Source organism: Echeneis naucrates, chromosome 17, assembly GCF_900963305.1.
Source record: "Echeneis naucrates chromosome 17, fEcheNa1.1, whole genome shotgun sequence".
Classification (NCBI taxonomy): Eukaryota; Metazoa; Chordata; class Actinopteri; order Carangiformes; family Echeneidae; genus Echeneis; species Echeneis naucrates.
Genome location: NC_042527.1, coordinates 21,810,307 through 21,828,481, shown reverse-complemented (window position 1 = coordinate 21,828,481; position 18,175 = coordinate 21,810,307). Strand labels below are relative to the sequence as shown.

The 18,175-nt window shown below is 47.2% G+C and overlaps 2 protein-coding genes across 3 annotated transcripts; one reads left to right on the top strand and one right to left on the bottom strand.

Annotated features, from left to right (window-relative positions):
• Positions 1–154: 154 nt before the first annotated feature.
• On the top strand, positions 155–8,156 carry nmnat2 (nicotinamide nucleotide adenylyltransferase 2). The gene is made up of 11 exons (XM_029525557.1): positions 155–598; positions 2,453–2,541; positions 3,069–3,136; positions 3,320–3,398; positions 3,623–3,749; positions 5,251–5,331; positions 5,498–5,542; positions 5,668–5,744; positions 6,411–6,512; positions 6,594–6,661; positions 6,891–8,156. The coding sequence occupies exons 1-11, from the start codon at positions 292–294 to the stop codon at positions 6,991–6,993; spliced, it is 1,146 nt and encodes a 381-aa protein (XP_029381417.1). The 5' UTR covers positions 155–291; the 3' UTR covers positions 6,994–8,156.
• Positions 8,157–8,329: 173 nt separating this feature from the next.
• Positions 8,330–15,545, bottom strand: lamc2 (laminin, gamma 2). Of its 2 annotated transcripts, none has more exons than XM_029525556.1 (21): positions 15,369–15,545; positions 14,321–14,491; positions 14,097–14,240; positions 13,923–14,030; positions 13,716–13,847; positions 13,437–13,626; positions 12,778–12,890; positions 12,285–12,677; positions 11,964–12,197; positions 11,702–11,838; positions 11,455–11,611; positions 11,110–11,315; positions 10,948–11,030; positions 10,735–10,872; positions 10,503–10,647; positions 10,256–10,405; positions 9,958–10,072; positions 9,679–9,875; positions 9,433–9,591; positions 9,239–9,338; positions 8,330–8,960 (listed from the first exon to the last, which is right to left on the bottom strand). In XM_029525556.1, the coding sequence occupies exons 1-21, from the start codon at positions 15,442–15,444 to the stop codon at positions 8,707–8,709; spliced, it is 3,402 nt and encodes a 1,133-aa protein (XP_029381416.1). In that variant the 5' UTR covers positions 15,445–15,545; the 3' UTR covers positions 8,330–8,706. The 2 variants fall into 2 exon arrangements, with proteins under 2 accessions (XP_029381416.1, XP_029381415.1); XM_029525555.1 differs by having other exon boundaries at positions 13,923–14,044; positions 14,123–14,240; positions 15,369–15,544.
• Positions 15,546–18,175: the final 2,630 nt, after the last annotated feature.

Below are 18,175 nucleotides of genomic sequence, written 5' to 3'. Positions count from 1 at the left end.
TTTCCATTGATTTTCCTCAGGTTATTATTGTCATCATTATCACTTTATATATTTTTTAATTACCTTTTATCAAATTTACGTACAGGTGCATACAGAGGTAGTGTCATAGTATGTGTTCTATAAATGTGGAACAACTCAGCAGTGTCTTCTGTAATCTCCAGCAACCAGGCTGTCACAGTCACACCTGCCCCCTGGAAAGAGTTCTAAATGTTACACCTGCATAATATAATAAAATATCAAAGTGGCTTTACTGATAGTGGATTTAAACAATGTAGTCAGAGAATCGAATGAATGGTTGAATGCTATATAAGAACGGGAAGAACAGATAACCTGACTGTAAGCTGCAGAGTCCTCCTCCTGCCTCTGGGTGAGTGTCTCTTTAACGGGCTGACGCTGCTTCGTCCAGCCTCCTGCCGCAGACTCCCCAACCTCTCCCCCCTCTCTGCGGCTCACAGACGGCTACCGACCACCGGAGAACACAGGACCGGTACCGGGCCGGGACACAGAGGAACCATGACGGAAACCACCAAGACCCACGTCATCCTGCTGTCCTGCGGCAGCTTCAACCCCATCACCAAGGGACACATCCATATGTTCGGTGAGCATCTGGGGGGGGGGGGGGGGGGAGTCACGTGAAAAGCTCTGATATCAGCAACAATCGGCAATAATCATTAATAGTGATGATCAGTGATGATCGGTCCGGGTCTGGTCCGGGTCTGATCCGGATCAGAAATCCGTGAAAACGTCTCGTCGCTGTCCAGCAGGGTGGTGCTGAAATGGGCGCCGACTCCACAACATCCAGACAAAGCACACAAAACAGAGCAGGAATACAACAACAACACAACACACAGCCCGGGTCGCCGCCCTGTGAACCCGTGAGGAGCGGGGAAAAGACGGGGGGGTTCCGGGAGGGACGGCGCAGGCCGGAGGCCGCTTGTGGCGCAGCGCAGAAAACAAACCTCCACACGGATCCTCCGGGATCTTGGATGTAGATCAGATCCTGGGGGTCTGTACTGGTTCTACTGGGTCCAGCTCAGGATTCATTCATAATCAATAACACGAGAAACTGAAACAACGTGGAGGGAGAAGTGAAGTGAAACTACGGTCCAGAGTCACCCCGGAAGTGGAGACGAAATTACGCTCGTTTCACCTGATGAACTCACCTTGTGACGCTCACATAGCTCTCCGTTATCATGACCTCATCATTCAATTCTGTCCCTAGGTGACACACAAGAGAGCTGTGTTCGATTCCCATGTGAAGTGGGCTCTGTATTCCAAGAGTGTTTGTTGTTGTGGTTGTTGTAACCATGACAACAGAGATAGATGGAAGTTACTTCAACAGCTTGTCTCATCAGCCAAGACATGACTGTTATCGTAGTAACCATGGCGACAGAGGGAGGGTCATTCAAAGGCCACATCGTGCAGGAGATCGGGTCTACAAAGGTCTGGTCCTTCGATTCTGGGTCAGGGTTAGGCCACGAAAGGCCGAGACACTCTTGTCATCTGCTTCTCCTTGTTGCCTAGCAACCTTGACAACCCTTACCTTTCTCCCAAGACCAAGGCCCATCATCCTTCACCGCCATATTGTCTGTATTACAGGCACACAGTGAATCTTGGGATATGTCCCAGGAAAAGGACACATATGAAGGAGCCTTTGACAGGATGAGACCTGAACTGGGGCACATTATTGTAACCATGACGACCAAGGCCAGGGACACTTGCCACCTAGAGAGGCCGCTACAGGAGACATTTCTGGTCGTTGTTGATCAGGGAGGATGAGAGGAGGCTGAAAGTAAAGATGACGTCACTGTGGTGGTCCAATAGGGAGAGCTTGGTGCTGGTGTGTGAGCCAGAGATCCAGCTGTCAGTCACATGATGCGTCCAGCTGACTCAGCCTGACCTTTCACATCAACTTTGGGTTGTTAAAAGCCAAATGACTTTATTGGCCACTCTGGGCTGAGTGGGAGGAGCATGTTTATCTGCAGGCCTGTGAGGTGGCGCTCTGCTGCTCTTTGATGTTCCCACCATGACCTATTTTCACCAACAGCTCCTCTTCTTCCCCTCACAATAAGATCCTAGAAAGAGACGAGCTCAGCAAAATCCAGCAGGATCACCAGGGATGAAAGTACGAAAAACCGTCATTGGAGGAGAAGGTGGATCTGACCTGCTCTGGACTCTATCCTGATTGGATGTTCCAGTCCGCCAGCCACACAGTAGCCCCGCCCCCTAACCCATTCCCTGCTTACTGTTCAATGCCAGTGATCATTGACTCACATGAAAGGGTTTTAACTTCCTGTAACGGGCTGAAAGGTGTTTTCTCTTTATTTTGGGTCACTGAACAATCAGTCTGCCTTTAATGACTGAGGCAAGATAGAAGGCGACGTCTGTCTGTGACTGTAATTCTGCACATTTCTTTTTCACTCTGTGCATGTTTATGTTTGTGTGTTTGCAGAGAAAGCCAGAGATTATCTGCACAAAACGGGACGTTTCATTGTGATTGGAGGGATCATCTCACCGGTGCACGACTCCTACGGGAAACCTGTGAGTAATGATGGAGGCGTCTCGTGTCAGAAGAGAGCTCATTAATGAGGAGTTTCTCTATGAGCCCTGTTCACACAGACACGCAACTTCTATGCAGCAACAACACAACATTGTGCTGTATGCTGTGCTGAGTCTCTGCTCCTGCTGGAATTAATGAAGGTCTTGTCCTACATTAAGTCTGCCTGCCTCTACAGAAACACAGCAGATAAATAATAGATGGTGCAGAGACAAATCAGGACTGTGCTGGTCCAGGATCAGTGCGTCGCCTGCAGCTGCTGCTGGTTATTCACATCAGTTGCACATCATCATATCATCCCACCGACACACATCCTCATCCAGCACAGTCAGGAGCAATGAATTCTGGCAACATGTAGTGAGAACATCGAGTGTAAAGTTGAAAGGGACCAGGTCCGTTTTGGGGTTTAATGGACAGGAAGTTCGCGAGAAGGGAAACAGAAATCACTGAAGTGTTGCTGTTGTCGTGTTTCCTGGTGAACTGAACATCTGGACTAACTGTGTGTGTCCAGGGTTTGGTGCCCAGCAGACATCGCCTCACCATGTGTCAGCTGGCAGTCCAGTCCTCTGACTGGATCAGGTGAGTATCTGTCAGAGCTGATCAATAATTTCCAGATCAACAGATGCTTTTTACTGAAAAATAAGAAGAAAATATGTATTTTCCTGAATTCACCTCAGTTAGTTTCTTATTTTGTCACAAATGTGTTGAAGAGAAACAGGAAGTAGGACGTGTTTGTGGGGTTGTTTCCTTGGGCTGTTTCAGGGTGGATCCATGGGAGTGTTATCAGGACACCTGGCAGCCGACCTGCAGCGTCCTGGAGCATCACCGTGACCTGATGAAGGTGGGAGCACTTCCTGTCTGTCAGCTGACAGCAGGCAAACCAGTCAGACATTAGACAGGAGGGACAACACGCTGCTTCGATCCTCCGACAAGACTACACTCAAATAATCTCTAAAATAACATTTACTGAAGGGGAGGAGCATGTTCCTCATATCTGGTGATGTCACATCCTGGTGAGACCAGGACCTGCAGCATCTGAAGGACCATGTTGTTCATCTTTTTTAGAGAGTCACTGGCTGTATCCTGTCCAACGTCAACACGCCGTCCACCACTCCTGTGATTGGTCAGCCACAGAACCAGACTCCACCCATCTATCAGAAGCACAACAATATGAACCACAAGCCCAACCCCAGTGAGTCACACACAAACACACAAACACACACAAACATCACAGGGCAAAGGTGAGGATGAGGATTCAAAGTTCAAAGTCATTTTATTGTCAGCTATTTGTACAGACATACAGGATCAGCATTATGTTTCTCTCAGAAGATGATGATGATGACGACGACGATGATGAGGTTGATGAGGATGATGATGATGATGATGAGGATGATGATGATGACAACGACGATGATGAGGTTGATGAGGATGATGATGATGAGGTTGATGATGATGATGATGATGATGATGAGGATGATGATGATGACGACGACGATGATGAGGTTGATGATGATGATGATGATGAGGTTGATGATGAGGTTGATGAGGATGATGATGATGAGGTTGATGATGATGATGATGAGGATGATGATGATGACAATGAGGATGATGATGATGAGGTTGATGATGATGATGAGGATGAGGATGATGAGGTTGATGAGGATGATGATGAGGATGATGATGATGATGATGATGATGATGATGAGGATGATGATGATGAGGTTGATGATGATGATGATGAGGATGATGATGATGACAATGAGGATGATGATGATGAGGTTGATGATGATGATGAGGATGAGGATGATGAGGTTGATGAGGATGATGATGAGGATGATGATGATGATGATGATGATGATGATGAGGATGAGGATGATGAGGTTGATGATGACGACGATGATGAGGATGATGATGAGGTTGATGATGATGATGATGACGATGAGGTTGATGAGGATGATGATGATGAGGTTGATGAGGATGATGATGATGACGTTGATGAGGATGATGATGATGAGGTTGATGAGGATGATGATGATGACGTTGATGAGGATGATGAGGTTGATGATGACGATGATGATGATGATGATGATGATGATGATGACGATGATGATGAGAATGATGATGACGATGATGATGATGATAATGAGGTTGATGATGACGATGATGATGATGAGGTTGATGAGAATGATGATGAGGATGATGATGAGAATGATGATGAGAATGATGATGATGATGATGAGGTTGATGATGACGATGATGATGATGAGGTTGATGAGAATGATGATGAGGATGATGATGAGAATGATGATGATGATGAGGTTGATGATGACGATGATGATGATGAGGTTGATGATGACGATGATGATGATGAGGTTGATGAGAATGATGATGATGATGATGATGATGAGGTTGATGAGGATGATGATGAGAATGATGATGATGATGACGTTGATGATGATGATGAGGTTGATGAGAATGATGATGATGATGATGATGATGAGGTTGATGAGGATGATGATGAGAATGATGATGATGATGACGTTGATGAGGATGATGATGATGATGAGAATGATGACGATGACGTTGATGAGGATGATGATGATGATGAGAATGATGACGACGACGATGATGATGATGATGATGATGATGATGAGGTTGATGAGGATGTTTCCCTCCTCTTCCTCTCTCTTCAGTCAAACTGTGGGGGAAGATCAGTGAGAGTTTGGGGAAGATCTGCTGCGTCCGTCCGCACATCGATCGCTTCACCTTTGTCGGTGAGTCCTGGTGCTGGTCCAGGTGTGAAACTGACCTTTGACCCTCATCAGTGAGGACAAGCTGTCACTCCCTTTCTGTCCCTGTTTGCCCTGTCCTTTGTTTTTCCAGATTAATTTAACATGAAGTGAATTAAACGCTGATCCATGTTGTGTTTGACCCTGGCAGATGAAAATGCAAACCTGGGCACTGCGATAAGGTACGAGGAGATCGGTGAGTGTTCTCGTTGGTGTGTGGTCCTGAGTGTCCTCTGGTCAACTTCCTGCTGTGTCTGGTCCAGTAAACACGTTGTTTACTGAGGACGTGTCTCTTTCCTCCTGCCTGTTTGTCGTCTGTAGAGTTACGCATCTTGCTCCTGTGTGGCAGTGATCTCCTGGAGTCTTTCTGCATCCCTGGTCTGTGGAAGGACAGTGATGTAAGCACACTTAGCCCCACCCCCAACCGCCTCGTATCCCCACCCCTGAGCTCTATAATGATCGACAGGTCATTCTGATGTTAAAGGAGCTGACAGTGCAGTTATTAGAAATACTACAAGTATAATTCAACGTATGAACATACGTTGAATTATACAGATGAAATATAAAATAAAACTTACAAATTATACAGGAATACTTAGAAATCACAATAATTTCATATATTGACATATTTGGCTAATATATATATATATATATATATATATATATATATATATATATATATATATATATATATATATATATATACATATACATATTTCTGTCAGTATGTATTATTATGACATATGTCAATATATAAACTGTATGTTATTATATAAAAGAAAAATAATGTACCATATTAAACATCCATATGTAAATGAATACATATTGTCGACTAATATGGTTGCATGTTATTCAAATATTGTTTTCATATCTGTCTGTATCTGCCTGGTCCTGAGGGGGAATATAATAATATATATGACTCGGTATAAAGTGTGTCCAAATCAGTCCATTAAAGAACTCAGCGGTTCTCTAACCACCAATCAGTCTGATTATCACGCTGCCGGTTGTTTCTGATCTGGTTTGATCCGGCTCTGAGGTCTTTGAAGCTCCTGGTCTGGTTTCAGATGGAGGTCATCGTCGGGGACTTTGGGATTGTGGTGGTTCCTCGTGATGGCGCAGACACAGAGAGGATCATGAATCATTCCTCCATTCTCCGCAAACACAAGGTGAGAGCAGGATCCAATGTAGATGAGCTGAATGTCCTCTGGTGACCTCTGACCTCTGACCTGTGTCTGCTCTGGTTTCAGGACAACATTGTTGTGGTGAAAGACGGGATGAACCATCCGCTGGCCATCGTCAGCTCCACCAAGAGCAGGTGAGGACCAAACTCCACAAACATCACCATGTAATTAGCCTAGCTTAGCTTAGAAACCGCTAGCTTAGTTTAGAGACTGTTAGCTTATCTGATTTGCTACCTGAAGTTGATGTGAAAACAGTGAATAAGATGAGTCAGGGTTAAACTCCAGGTGAAGGATTTATACAGATGTAGTTCACCTGAGGATGAGGGCGTGGCTGACCTTTGCCCCCACCACCCCACCCCCCAGACTGGCCCTGCAGCACGGGGACGGTCACGTCGTGGACTACCTGAGTCAGCCAGTCATCGACTACATCCTGCAGAGTCAGCTGTACATCAACGCCTCAGGATAGAGATGACAAGCATGAGAACAGGGAGTGAGGAGGGAGGGGGGTGGAGCTACCTACAACCACCATCATCCATATAAATATGCCCCCCCCGTCCCCAGAGACAAACATCTTATCTGTCTTCTGTGTCAAACATATATTCTTCTTTGAGCTGTCGCTTTCCAACAGGAGCATCTCTGTCCTCTGTCTGTGTCATGTGACTTCACCATCAGGGGGCAGATCCCTAAGCGCTGCAGAAATGTCATTGGTTTATTTCTGTCTGTCTCTGTCTTTATTAACGGGGGCAGTGCATGACACAACTGAGCGTGCCCAGTGTGATGATGGCTGTGTGTGTGCCAATGGGCTTCATGCCAGAGCAGCTCAGACGTAAGAATCAATCAGACCAAACTTTTGTTTGTTCCTGGAACGGGCCGACTGCTTCCTGTTTGCACATGGTCAGTGCAGGTGAAGGTCATGAGTTGTGTGTTCAGGTGTGTTGGCATCAGCTGGGCACGCGGTGGCGCCCAAACTTTATTTACAGCCACACTGAGACAAACGCTCTTGTGTGAAGTCCATTGTGTTGACATCTCATCTGTTGATGCTCAAACCAGTGTGCCAATCAGAGCTCAGCGAGTATTCACCTACAGGTAACCATAGCAACCGTGCAGTCGCTCCAGGCTTTGTTGCAATTAACCGTGTCAAACTGACAGCACATCAAACATGGACGTCCAGGTCCTCTGAAGGATTTGACACTGATGATGATGATGATGAGTGTTTCCTCCTCTTCATTTGCTCCTGTTGGCTCCTCTTAGACTGCATGCTTAGACAGTTTGGTTCAGGCATGAATGTGTATCACTTGGTAGAAAATGATCTGTTGTGATCGTGTTCAAAAAAACAAAAAGTGAATTCAATATAAATATGATATTTAGTGGGGATCATCATTGCCCACGTCTGTCCATTTTCTATTCACCCTGTAAATGTACCGATCGGCAGCACCTCATTTTGTGAGTGTGTGCGTGCGTGTGCGTGCCCTGTCACACTTGTATCTGTAGATGAATCCTGTTTTTCTGTATTAATCCTTCTGTTGCTCTGACTTCTTTTGATTGTAAACTGTAATGCACTCTTAAAAAGGATGTGTCCTTTTTTATGTGTGTGTGTGTGTGTGTGTGTGTGTGAAATGAAATCTGTTGATGCTTTAATCACATTAATAGACCTGAAATTATTCATCTGTCAACATTTTGTTGAAAACTGAGAGAAATTATATTATGATCAAAGATCAAAAATTCAGATTGATCTCATTTGCTTTTCTGGTGTTTCAAAAGAATTTCCTCTGCTAAAAATACAACATAATTCATATTATAGCGACATTATATATAATTTTTATTTTCTGTAAATGTCAGAGGACTTTGGCAGGATCAAGCCTCCAGAGAAATTCTGAGATATAAATATTATCAGTGATCAATGTTAGTGAAAGTGCAACAGCAGGAAGGAAACATATAAATATTTTTTCATTAATGACAAATAAAAACACTGAATTGTGAAAACATAAAAATTGAAACTGTACAGTTATAAATAGAAAACAGTCACGCATCGTTAATATCAACACAACTAACACACATAGTGTCGTCCATTGGGGTTAAATGTGTTCAGTCGACCATCAGGTTCCTGTGAATACTAGACGGCCTGTAGGGGGCGTCATTTCTGCTGTTAGCTGAAAACAGACTCTGTAAGACCTGGTGCTCAGGCCTCCTCGATGGGGGGGCTGTTGTAGCAGCCTGAGGGGATGGTCCTCAGGATGTCCTCCAGGTTGGCGATGTCTCCCAGGATGGTGTCGATGTCTGAGTTGATGCCGGTCAGCTGGCGGCGCATGGCGGCCTCCCGCTGCTCCATGTCCCTGAGCCGAGGCGTCAGGACACCGTTCACATCACTCTGAGCGTTGGCCATCATGTCCTCCAGCTGCTTGACCCGGCCCTCGTCCACAACGCCAGGCTGGTCTGAGGAGGAGCTGTCTTGTTAGTCTACAGCTGCAGTTTTTCTTTATATTTGATTCCAAAGTTTAATATATTTTAGATTATTCTGGATGGAGTGAAACATTTCAGCCTGGATGTGGATGATGACGGTTTCCTGTTTAAATTGTCATCATCCATATTTTTACATCAGATCAGCTGATCCATCAGGAAATAAGCATTAGCATCCTAAATAACTGCTTAAAGTTTGTTGGTCCGGATCAGCGGTTCAAATCACTCAGCATGTTGTGTTGCTTTGTACTCACTCATGTTAGCCAGCAGGCTGTTGATGTTCTGCAGTGTTTTTCCAACAGCGTCTCTGGCCTGTTTAACGTTGTCAAAAGCTGCAGCAGCTCCGATGGCGGCCTGCAGAGAAACATTCACAGCTTCAGTCTCTGCCCAACCATCAGACCCGATCTGATCAGATCCCAGACTCCTGGACTCTGCGTGGACACTTTACCTGCTCAGCGTCGGCCTCCATCTTCCTGGCTTTGTTCAGCTCAAACTCCAGGTCTCTGGCAGTGTCGCTGACCATCGTCCTCAGATCCAGCGCCTCCTTGTTCAGTTTGGTGGCTTCATTCAGCAGACCGGTGTACGGCGGCAGTGATCCAAATGTTCCCTGAAGAACAGGAAGAAGAGACCTGAACATTCCTGCAGCTCCACAGTGACTGTGCTAAGTGAGGCTAACACACATGCTTGGTTTTACCTCCAGTTTGTTGACCAGACCATCCAGTACGTTGATGCCTCCCAGAGCGTTGTTGTAATCGTCAGATACATCGTTCAGGACGGACAGCGTCCGAACGTTTTTGCCATTAGCCTGCTGGATGGTGCCGTTGATGCCTGGGAGACGCCTGATGGCTGCATCAGCCAGAGCTTTGCTGCTGTCGATCTGCTGGTCGAATCCTGAGGAGGAGGAAGAGTCGCAGTTATGTTAGTGCCAAAGTCAAGCAGAGTTTCACCTGAGCCCATCAGAGTGGTTGTCTACCTCTCAGGGTGTTCAGAGCGCCGTCCAACTCCGCCGTGTTGCTGTTGATGAGTTGCAGAGCGCCTTCGGTGTCAGCCTTGGCGAGGTTGACTCTGTCCAGCAGGTGGTTAAAATCCTGTTGACACAGACAACATCAGCTGACTGACAGTGTTCTGGTTTAAATCTAGATTAAACTTCTGGCTCGGTGTACTGACAAACGGAACAATCGTGTGGCGACACAAGTGGTCAGCTTGCCTCAGGAGATAAGCTTCAGGGGTCAGAGGTCAGGATGTCCTGTTTAAAGGTGACTCGTCTTTACCTGCTGTGCAGCCTTGCCCTTGGCCAGCAGGTCTCCGGTGGCAGCCATGTCTCGCTGCACACCACCCTGGAGCGCCTCAAAGCCTAAAATGTTCTTGTCCACCAGCCCCTTCATGCTGTCAAACCTGGAGACCATGGCGTCCATCTCCCCCTGAGCATTATGGGACACACACAGAGGAAATACTTATTTTAGAAGAGCAGTTTTCTGAAACCAACCCGGATAATTTGTTGTCAGCAGCAGCCGTTACCTTCAGGGATCCTGGGATGTTCCGCTCCATGGAAGCAATGTTTTTCAACATGCCGTCCGCCATTTTGCTCTCATCTCTGGCCTCGCTGCTCAAACGGATGGCCTGGTTCTCCATAGCCTTCACCTGGGCTGAAGTCTGATCGTACCTGAATGCACGCAGACATCATTAGTCCAATAACACTGAGAGGCAGGTAGGTCGGTCCGACTTCAGTAGACCAGATGTTTGAACTCACGTGGTCTTCAGATCTCCAATCAGTTCTTTGACTTTGTTCTCTTTGTTCATGAGCGTCCGGACCAGAGCCAGGCTCTTCTCAGAGTCACCCAGAGCTTTGTTGGCCATGTGACCCACAGTGCTGGCCTTCGACTGATGCCTGGGACAGGGACGGAAGAGTCATCACTGCTGATCAACATATCAGAGACACCAGGAAATCAGTATAATGACTTACTTATCGGCCAAGCTGGTGGCAGTCTGCACCAACGAAGACAAGAGGTTTGGACCGAAGGGCTGAGCGTCACTGAGAGGAAGCTCCTGACAGGAAGGAAGAGAGAAACAAGTGTTAATCACAGCAAGACACCATCTTCAGTTTGTTTCCTGTCCCATCACTTACAGCTGATCTGAGGTCAGACTTGGCGTCTTCTAGTTTGCGTTTCATGCTGTCCATCAGAGTCTGGATCTTCTTCACCTCCGTCTTGTAGTTGTTGTGTCTCTGCTCGATGTCCTCGGCTGTGTCTGCGATGTTTTGGATGTCCTGTCCCTTCGTCAACTGAATATTGCTAATGGAGGACAGCCGGCCTTGCAGGCCCTTCTCCAATACTGTTGGACACAGACATATAAAATCTTTATGACACAGTTGAGTGTTCAGCTGAAGTTCCTTTAATCTCCATGAGATGCTGATGGTGACCTGAAAGGAAGCAGGTCTCAGTTTCATGTCCCGGACTGCACATGGTCTTACCTGTCAGCTGCTCTGTGTTATCCTGCAGGTCGTTCACAAGCTGCTCGACGGCTCTTAGAGTGGCCTCCATCTCAGCGGCGTTGGAGGGAGTCAATCCTCCGTCAATGTCTGAGAACGTTTTCTCCAACTCCCTCAGTCGGGAAGTGTAAACATCCATCTGAGGCAGAGAGGACAGATTTGGACAGGTGGAGATGTCAGTCCGCCTGAAGTGGCCAAACCATGTAATCAACAGGTTTCTCAGCTCTACCTTTGTCTTGATGGGGGTGAAACAGGTGGGGCAGTTGGACCGTTGACACCTCAGACCCTCAAATCCTGGTCTGCACTGACAGCGACCAGAATCATCACACTGTCTGGACTCAGAACCCTGAAGGTCACAGTCACAGGCTGGTACCCAAACAAGACAGGAAACAACTGTTAGTTACACCAAGCAGCGTTCAAAGGTCACAAACTCCACCTGATGTGAACTTTGATTTAATGGGCTTGTTTTTCTTTCATGCACTTCCTCTTACGCTTGCAAGCATCTGTGATCCGGCTGTGGTAGAAGCCTCTCTGACAGGACTCGCAGCTCCATCCCTTCGTGTTATTCAGACACTTCAGACATTCGCCGCTGCCCCGGTCGCAGCTTCCTGCTACGTTGATGTCAATGTGTCCGTTACACTGACAGGGTCTGCAGGGACGTTGGAGTCCAGAAACTCCTGCAGGGTCTCCATAAAAACCCTCCTGACAGACGTCACAGCGAGGACCTGAAGGCAGATGAGGACCACATCATCATGTCTGCTTGCTCTGACATAACTGAATGATCAAATGAAGCCATCAGAATTTGGACCTACCAGCAGTTCCTGTTGGACAGCGGCCACATCGGGGCACCAAGGAACCAACATCCAGGAAGCAGGACACCCCCTCCGGGCAGGGACACTTCACACAGGCCTGCTGCTGCCAGGGGTCTCTGTAAAACCCTTCAGGGCAGCTCCAGTCTCCGGGCGTCTCATCAGCAGAGTAACAGTCTCCAGTCTGGGGGTCACAGCTGCCCCCTCTGCAGCTGCAGGGCTGGCAGGAGCTGAAGGCTCCATCAGCAGGAGTTGGCCGTCTAAAACCAGCTGAGCAGCGCTCACAGAACTCGCCCTCGTATCCTGCAGGACAGCTGCAGGTCTGAACCCAGCGGGCCAGGACCCCAACCCCTCGCCGCGCTGACACCAGCTCCACATTGTCCAGGTAACCACGTCCTAAGGAAACACGACAGGTCGCAGCCAATGCCAGGACCATCCAGGGTCAGCTGTGAGACTTTGTCTCTGACAATAAACCAGAAGGGAAGTGAATACTCACCTTTTTCACCAAAGGTCGCTCGAATCTTGATGGCAGTGAGGTTCTGCAGGAGCTTCTGGAACTGGAGGGAGGAGAGCTGAGGCCTCCACCTGCTGCCGGGCTGCTCATCCAGTCTGTCCAATCAGAAAACAGAAAACAGGGTTTTTACAGAGTGACTTCTGGTCCAGAGACACTCTTCAGATATCTGTGGAAGAACCGTAGCCCGGTCTGACAGATTCAGACTCAGTTAGAAACAGTGTGGTCGAAAAGTCTTTCTCACCAGACCACGCCCCTTCAAACGATGGTTTGACCATCAGGTCAAAGTTCTTTATAAAAAACCATAAAGTGTGAAGAGAAGCCTTTTTGATGTTCACCTTCAGTTCTGAGGCAGTCAGGTGATCAGGTCTACCTGTTTATGGCTCTCTGAACAAAAAGTTGGATGATTTCATGTTGTCTGGGATAAATGCTGTATTTCCGCTGCGTCACCAGTTCAGTGAGTCTCAGCAGCTGCAGATCTGTTTCTACTTGCTCTGATTGTGAGCATTCCTCCAGTCCAACTGGAATGTGCCCTCTCTGGGGGAAACATCTTTGAGTAGCAACATGATCAAACCGAGGAGCCACGAGGCATTTGATTGAAGAGGTTTTCGCCTCATGATGAGGACAGACTGTGTTTCTCTGACCTGAAGCTGTACTTGATTTTCTGTCCACATGGGACGATGGATCTAAGGTCGCCCAGCGAGGCAGAGACTCTCAGACCGGCACCTTCCAGGATCACGTCATTGGTGGATGGGTGTCGGACCCCGCGGTCCAGACGCAGGGAGAAGGAGAAGTTCTGACCATAACTCAGTAATTGGTTCCCCAGGTAAGGAGCTGGAGGAGAGGAAAGCAAACACCAGGTTAGGAACCAAGAAAAGGAGAGGTGAGAGCAGGAAGCTAAAGGAGGCGGGGTTTCCTCTCACCCGGAGCGTGCAGGTAAACCGGCAGGCTGTTTTTGGAGATGACCTCCAGGTCCTGATGTGTTGGCGACCACCGGAAATGAACGTCACTGGGGGTGACGCCCTGAACTGTCGCCACCGTCCAACCCTGAGGACCTGGAAACATAACACAGTCTATTAATCTGAAGCTCTCACTAGTCTTTTATTGTGAAATTAAGAGATGATGGTTACCATCGGTGAAGGTGGAGGTGACGTTGTGGATGGAGTAACCAGACTGTGGAGAACATTGGCTGCTGTGGCCATGACAAAGACAAGGCAGAGTTTGACTCCCAGAGTCCTCTCTGGGCTGACGCCTAAAAAACATACCAAAAGACAGGACATTAAAACCTCTGAGCCGTTTTAAACCTGCCCAACCATCAGTGGACCCCCACCTTTGTGAGCAGCCGTTGGGTCCAATTGGTCCATCAGGGCATTGATCACATCTGTCTCCTGTGACGCCATCTTTACAGCTGCAGCGCCCCCGGCTGTCACATCCAGCACCCACAGAACCTGAAGGAAAGGCAGCAGCTTGAGACCTCCAGCATGCACAATGATACCTCCTCAGTATCAGCCACATGCTAGTTTCTCACCTGTGGGGTTGCATCGACAGGGCAGGCAGCTCGCCCCCTGCTGGTAGAAGCCTTCCTTGCAGCGCTCACAGTGGCGGCCTTCCGTGTTTCCCTGACAGTCGACGCAGTGCAGGCCGAAGGTGTCTCGAAGGCAGTAACGAGATCTCCCATTGCACTCACAGCGCAATGTTGCTGCAGGAGACAGGAAGTCCATTTAAATGAGATTTTTTCAATTGCAACCACTAACATGTCAGCCACTGGTTTATGAAATGGAGTCAATCACACAGTAGCCCCGTCCTAAACCCCTCCCCTTTCCCTCTAAATGAGCATCGTGTTGTATTTCAGACTGGAGCCAGAAACTCATCAGGAAAACGTTTACTGAAAAGGAGGGACATTTTCCCATAGACTTCAGTACAGTGTGACTTTTTTAAGACCAGAGGAGTCGGCCCCTGACACTCCTGAAACGTGACGGAGCAGATCGGGTGGATCAAGTCCAGGCTCCTCGTTTGCTTTGAGGTTTGTTCACAGATCCCATTGAGAGCGGCCCCTCCCAAACTGAAGCCCTGCAGACATCACAGTCCTGCCCAAACCGACCAACGCCTCCTGACAGGTCCTGGAGCGATCTACTCAGAACCTTCAGATCCAGAGCGAAGAGGTTCACTCATGACAAGAAGTGATGCTCACCTGAATACACAACAACCTCAAAACTCAGCAACATGAGCAAACAAAACTCCTCAAAATCCCCAACAAGAACCAACCCGACCCTGGTTCTCCTGTCCCGGCTGGACCTGAACACTGGGACCTCAGGGTCTGGTCTTCATCCACAAACTGGCCCTGGTCCTGACTCACGTCCAAATACGAAACACGCCTTCAGAGAACCAAGGTCTGAAGAATCTGCTGGACCTCAGCCCTTCAGCACCAGGACCCTAAACAGGGACCCCTTTAGTCCAGACGGTCCTGGTCTGTGGTTCCCTGATAAGCCTTGAAAGGACCAGCTGGATCCGATCAGATCTCAGCAGATGGACCTGGTCTGGTTCGAAGATGCTGACCCTGATAAGTCCAGACTTACTGTGGTATGTGTATGTGGCCTGGACAGTGCAGACCAGAACCAGAACCCCCCAGACTGAAATCCAGCGGCTCTTCATGTCGTGTGAATCCTGGAACCAGTTCGTTGTCAAGTCCTCCGAGTCGCAGATAAAAAAGTGCTGCAGCTTCAGCGAGCGTCTTCTTTTAACTGCTCTCCTGCTGCAGGTCGGGACACGCCGCACATACTGGCCCACACTTACTCACACGTGATTCACACACACAGACACACACTGTCAGAGGATGTGAGTGTGTGCTGGGACACAGCAGGGCGTTGTTCTGGACCGGGACATCACATTTCCATTTTTATGACACAAAGACTTCACAGAATTATCTGCTCATGGAAAATATTCTGAGTGAAAAAGTTCAGACAGCCAAACGAAAAGTCGGTCCAAACGGCGAGCAGAAAACACCTGAAGAAGAAAAACTGTAAACAACAACAACTACAACTACACAGCAACAGCTCCTCAGTTTTTCACAGAGTCTGTGACGTTGTGTTACCATTGTGTAGTCTGCACACAGCTCAGTGGTGGTCTGTGTGAGATGCCCTTTGAACAGTAATAAGGATGACCAGGAAGTCTTTGTGTAGTATTGCTGCTTTGTTGTGTTGTGTGGGTCAGTGTGAGTCCTGACAGTTTACCTGCAGCCTGTTGCTGTCCTGTGGAGGTTTCCGTTCAGTAAATGTATCCTGAGGCTGCTGCGACGACACACCCTGAACCTCAGACACACACTTACTCACACACACACACACACATTATGATCCATCGCACACACCCTGCTCTACCTGGTTACACACTCCAGCACTTTCCCCACCGCTAATCTACACAAACACACCGCCGCAGGCTGTAACACACACACCAGCCACGCCCGGTCTGTTACCGCGTCAACACCACACCTTGAACACACACATGATCAGCACCTGGACTTTGGAGTGTCTGAGTTCACTTCAGTCCAGTCCGGTTCACAGACCAGCAGCTCATGTGGTCTTCAGGGCCAGTCCTCAGAACTGGTCTTCTGTGGTGGTTTGAGCTCCAGATGAGTTTTTTTCGACTGTTTGTGACCTTTAAAATAAAAAAATTAAATAAAATAAAAAAAAACTTTGATATTAAACTCTGTTTCTATTCAGAGAAGAGTTGTTGTGATTGTTTTTAATTTGTGTGGTTTGTCTGTACAGTTTATTATAGTTTATAATAATAATAATAATACATTTTAAATTTATAAAGTGCTTTCCATCAAAGCGCTGTACAAGTAAAACATGAGGATAAAAAAACATTAAAACAATGCCAATAAAAAGGAGTCAAGAGCAGATTATAGTCATAAAATAAAATAAAATAAAAACACACAGTCAAGAGTTGTAAGTCAAAGAAAGCACTGTGTGTATTGTGTGTCCAGTGCTTTCTAACCCTAACCCTAACCCTTGCTTTAAAAATGTCCACTGAGCAGGCCCGCCTGATGTCAAGAGGTAGATTGTTCCATAGCGTTGGTTAAACGCTAAAAGACCAACTGTCTTTTTCTGACCTTGGGGACACACAGAAGGCCAGACACCTGGGAGTGCAATAAGTGCGCGGGCACATATGGTTTCACCGGGTTGGAAAGATAAGAGGGTGCTGTGCCATTTATAATTTTATAGTTGAGAAGTAACACCTTGAAGTCTGCTCGCATCTGAACTGGAAGCCAGTGTAAGGAGGCCAGCACTGAGGTAATGTGATCCAATCTACCGACTCCAGTCAGGATACGAGCTGCAGCATTTTGAACCATTTGCAGACCATGAGTGCTTTTTTTGGGTAAGCCAGACAAAAGGGCGTTACTATAGTCCAACCATGATGTCACAAATGCATGGATCAGAACCTTAGTGCCCTTAAATGATAAAGCAGGTCTGATCCTAGCAATGTTTCTTAAGTGGAAGAAAGCAACTCTTGTAATCTCTTTAATATGGAGATTAAAAGAAAGCGCGTTATCAAAGACCACACCAAGATTCCTAACTCTGTCTCCACAATGAATAACACAGTCATCTGGAGACAGAGTAAAGGTATCCTGTAGGTGGCTTTGCTGATAACCAGTTCTTAACAGCAGCCAGACGGTCCAAAAGTTTCTGTTTGTTAGACCCATCTCCTATAGTCAGTGGCATATACAGCTGCAAACCATCCGCATAACAAAGGAAATTTATATTAAAAGAATGAAGAAGCTGACCCAGTGGTGCCAGATACAGGGAAAAAAGCAAAGGGCCCAGAACGGAACCCTGTGGAACTCCATACCTTACTGTAGAGGACTCAGAGCGGGTGTTGTTGAACACAACACTTTGTGATCTCTCCAGCAGTTAAGACTTCAACCACAGGAGGACCTGACCTGAGATACCAAAAATGTTCTCAAACCTGTCCAACAATATCTGATGATCCAGGGTGTCAAAAGCAGAGCTCAAATGTAGCAGTAATAAAATCGAGGGGGAGTCTGAATCCAATGAAAGCAGCAAATCATTTACCGCTTTTGTAGTGGCTGTTCCGGTGGAATGATTTGATCTGAAGGCCGACAGTAATGACTCAAATAGATTGACACCGCTGACATTCAGGTTTTCTGCAGTTTTTCCTCAGGGTTAACAATTCCTCATTTAGCCAGGGAGTGTGGCTCTGTTTGGGCCCCTTATGCTGTTTTGCTGGAGCCACTGAGTCACGTAAACCTGTAAGTGCACTCTTAAATTTCTCAGTGAGACAGCTCACCGAGAGTGTCTGACTAAAAACAGGGTTTATAACTTTGATGTTAAACTTCTGATGCACTGGGGCTAATGCTATTTTACCC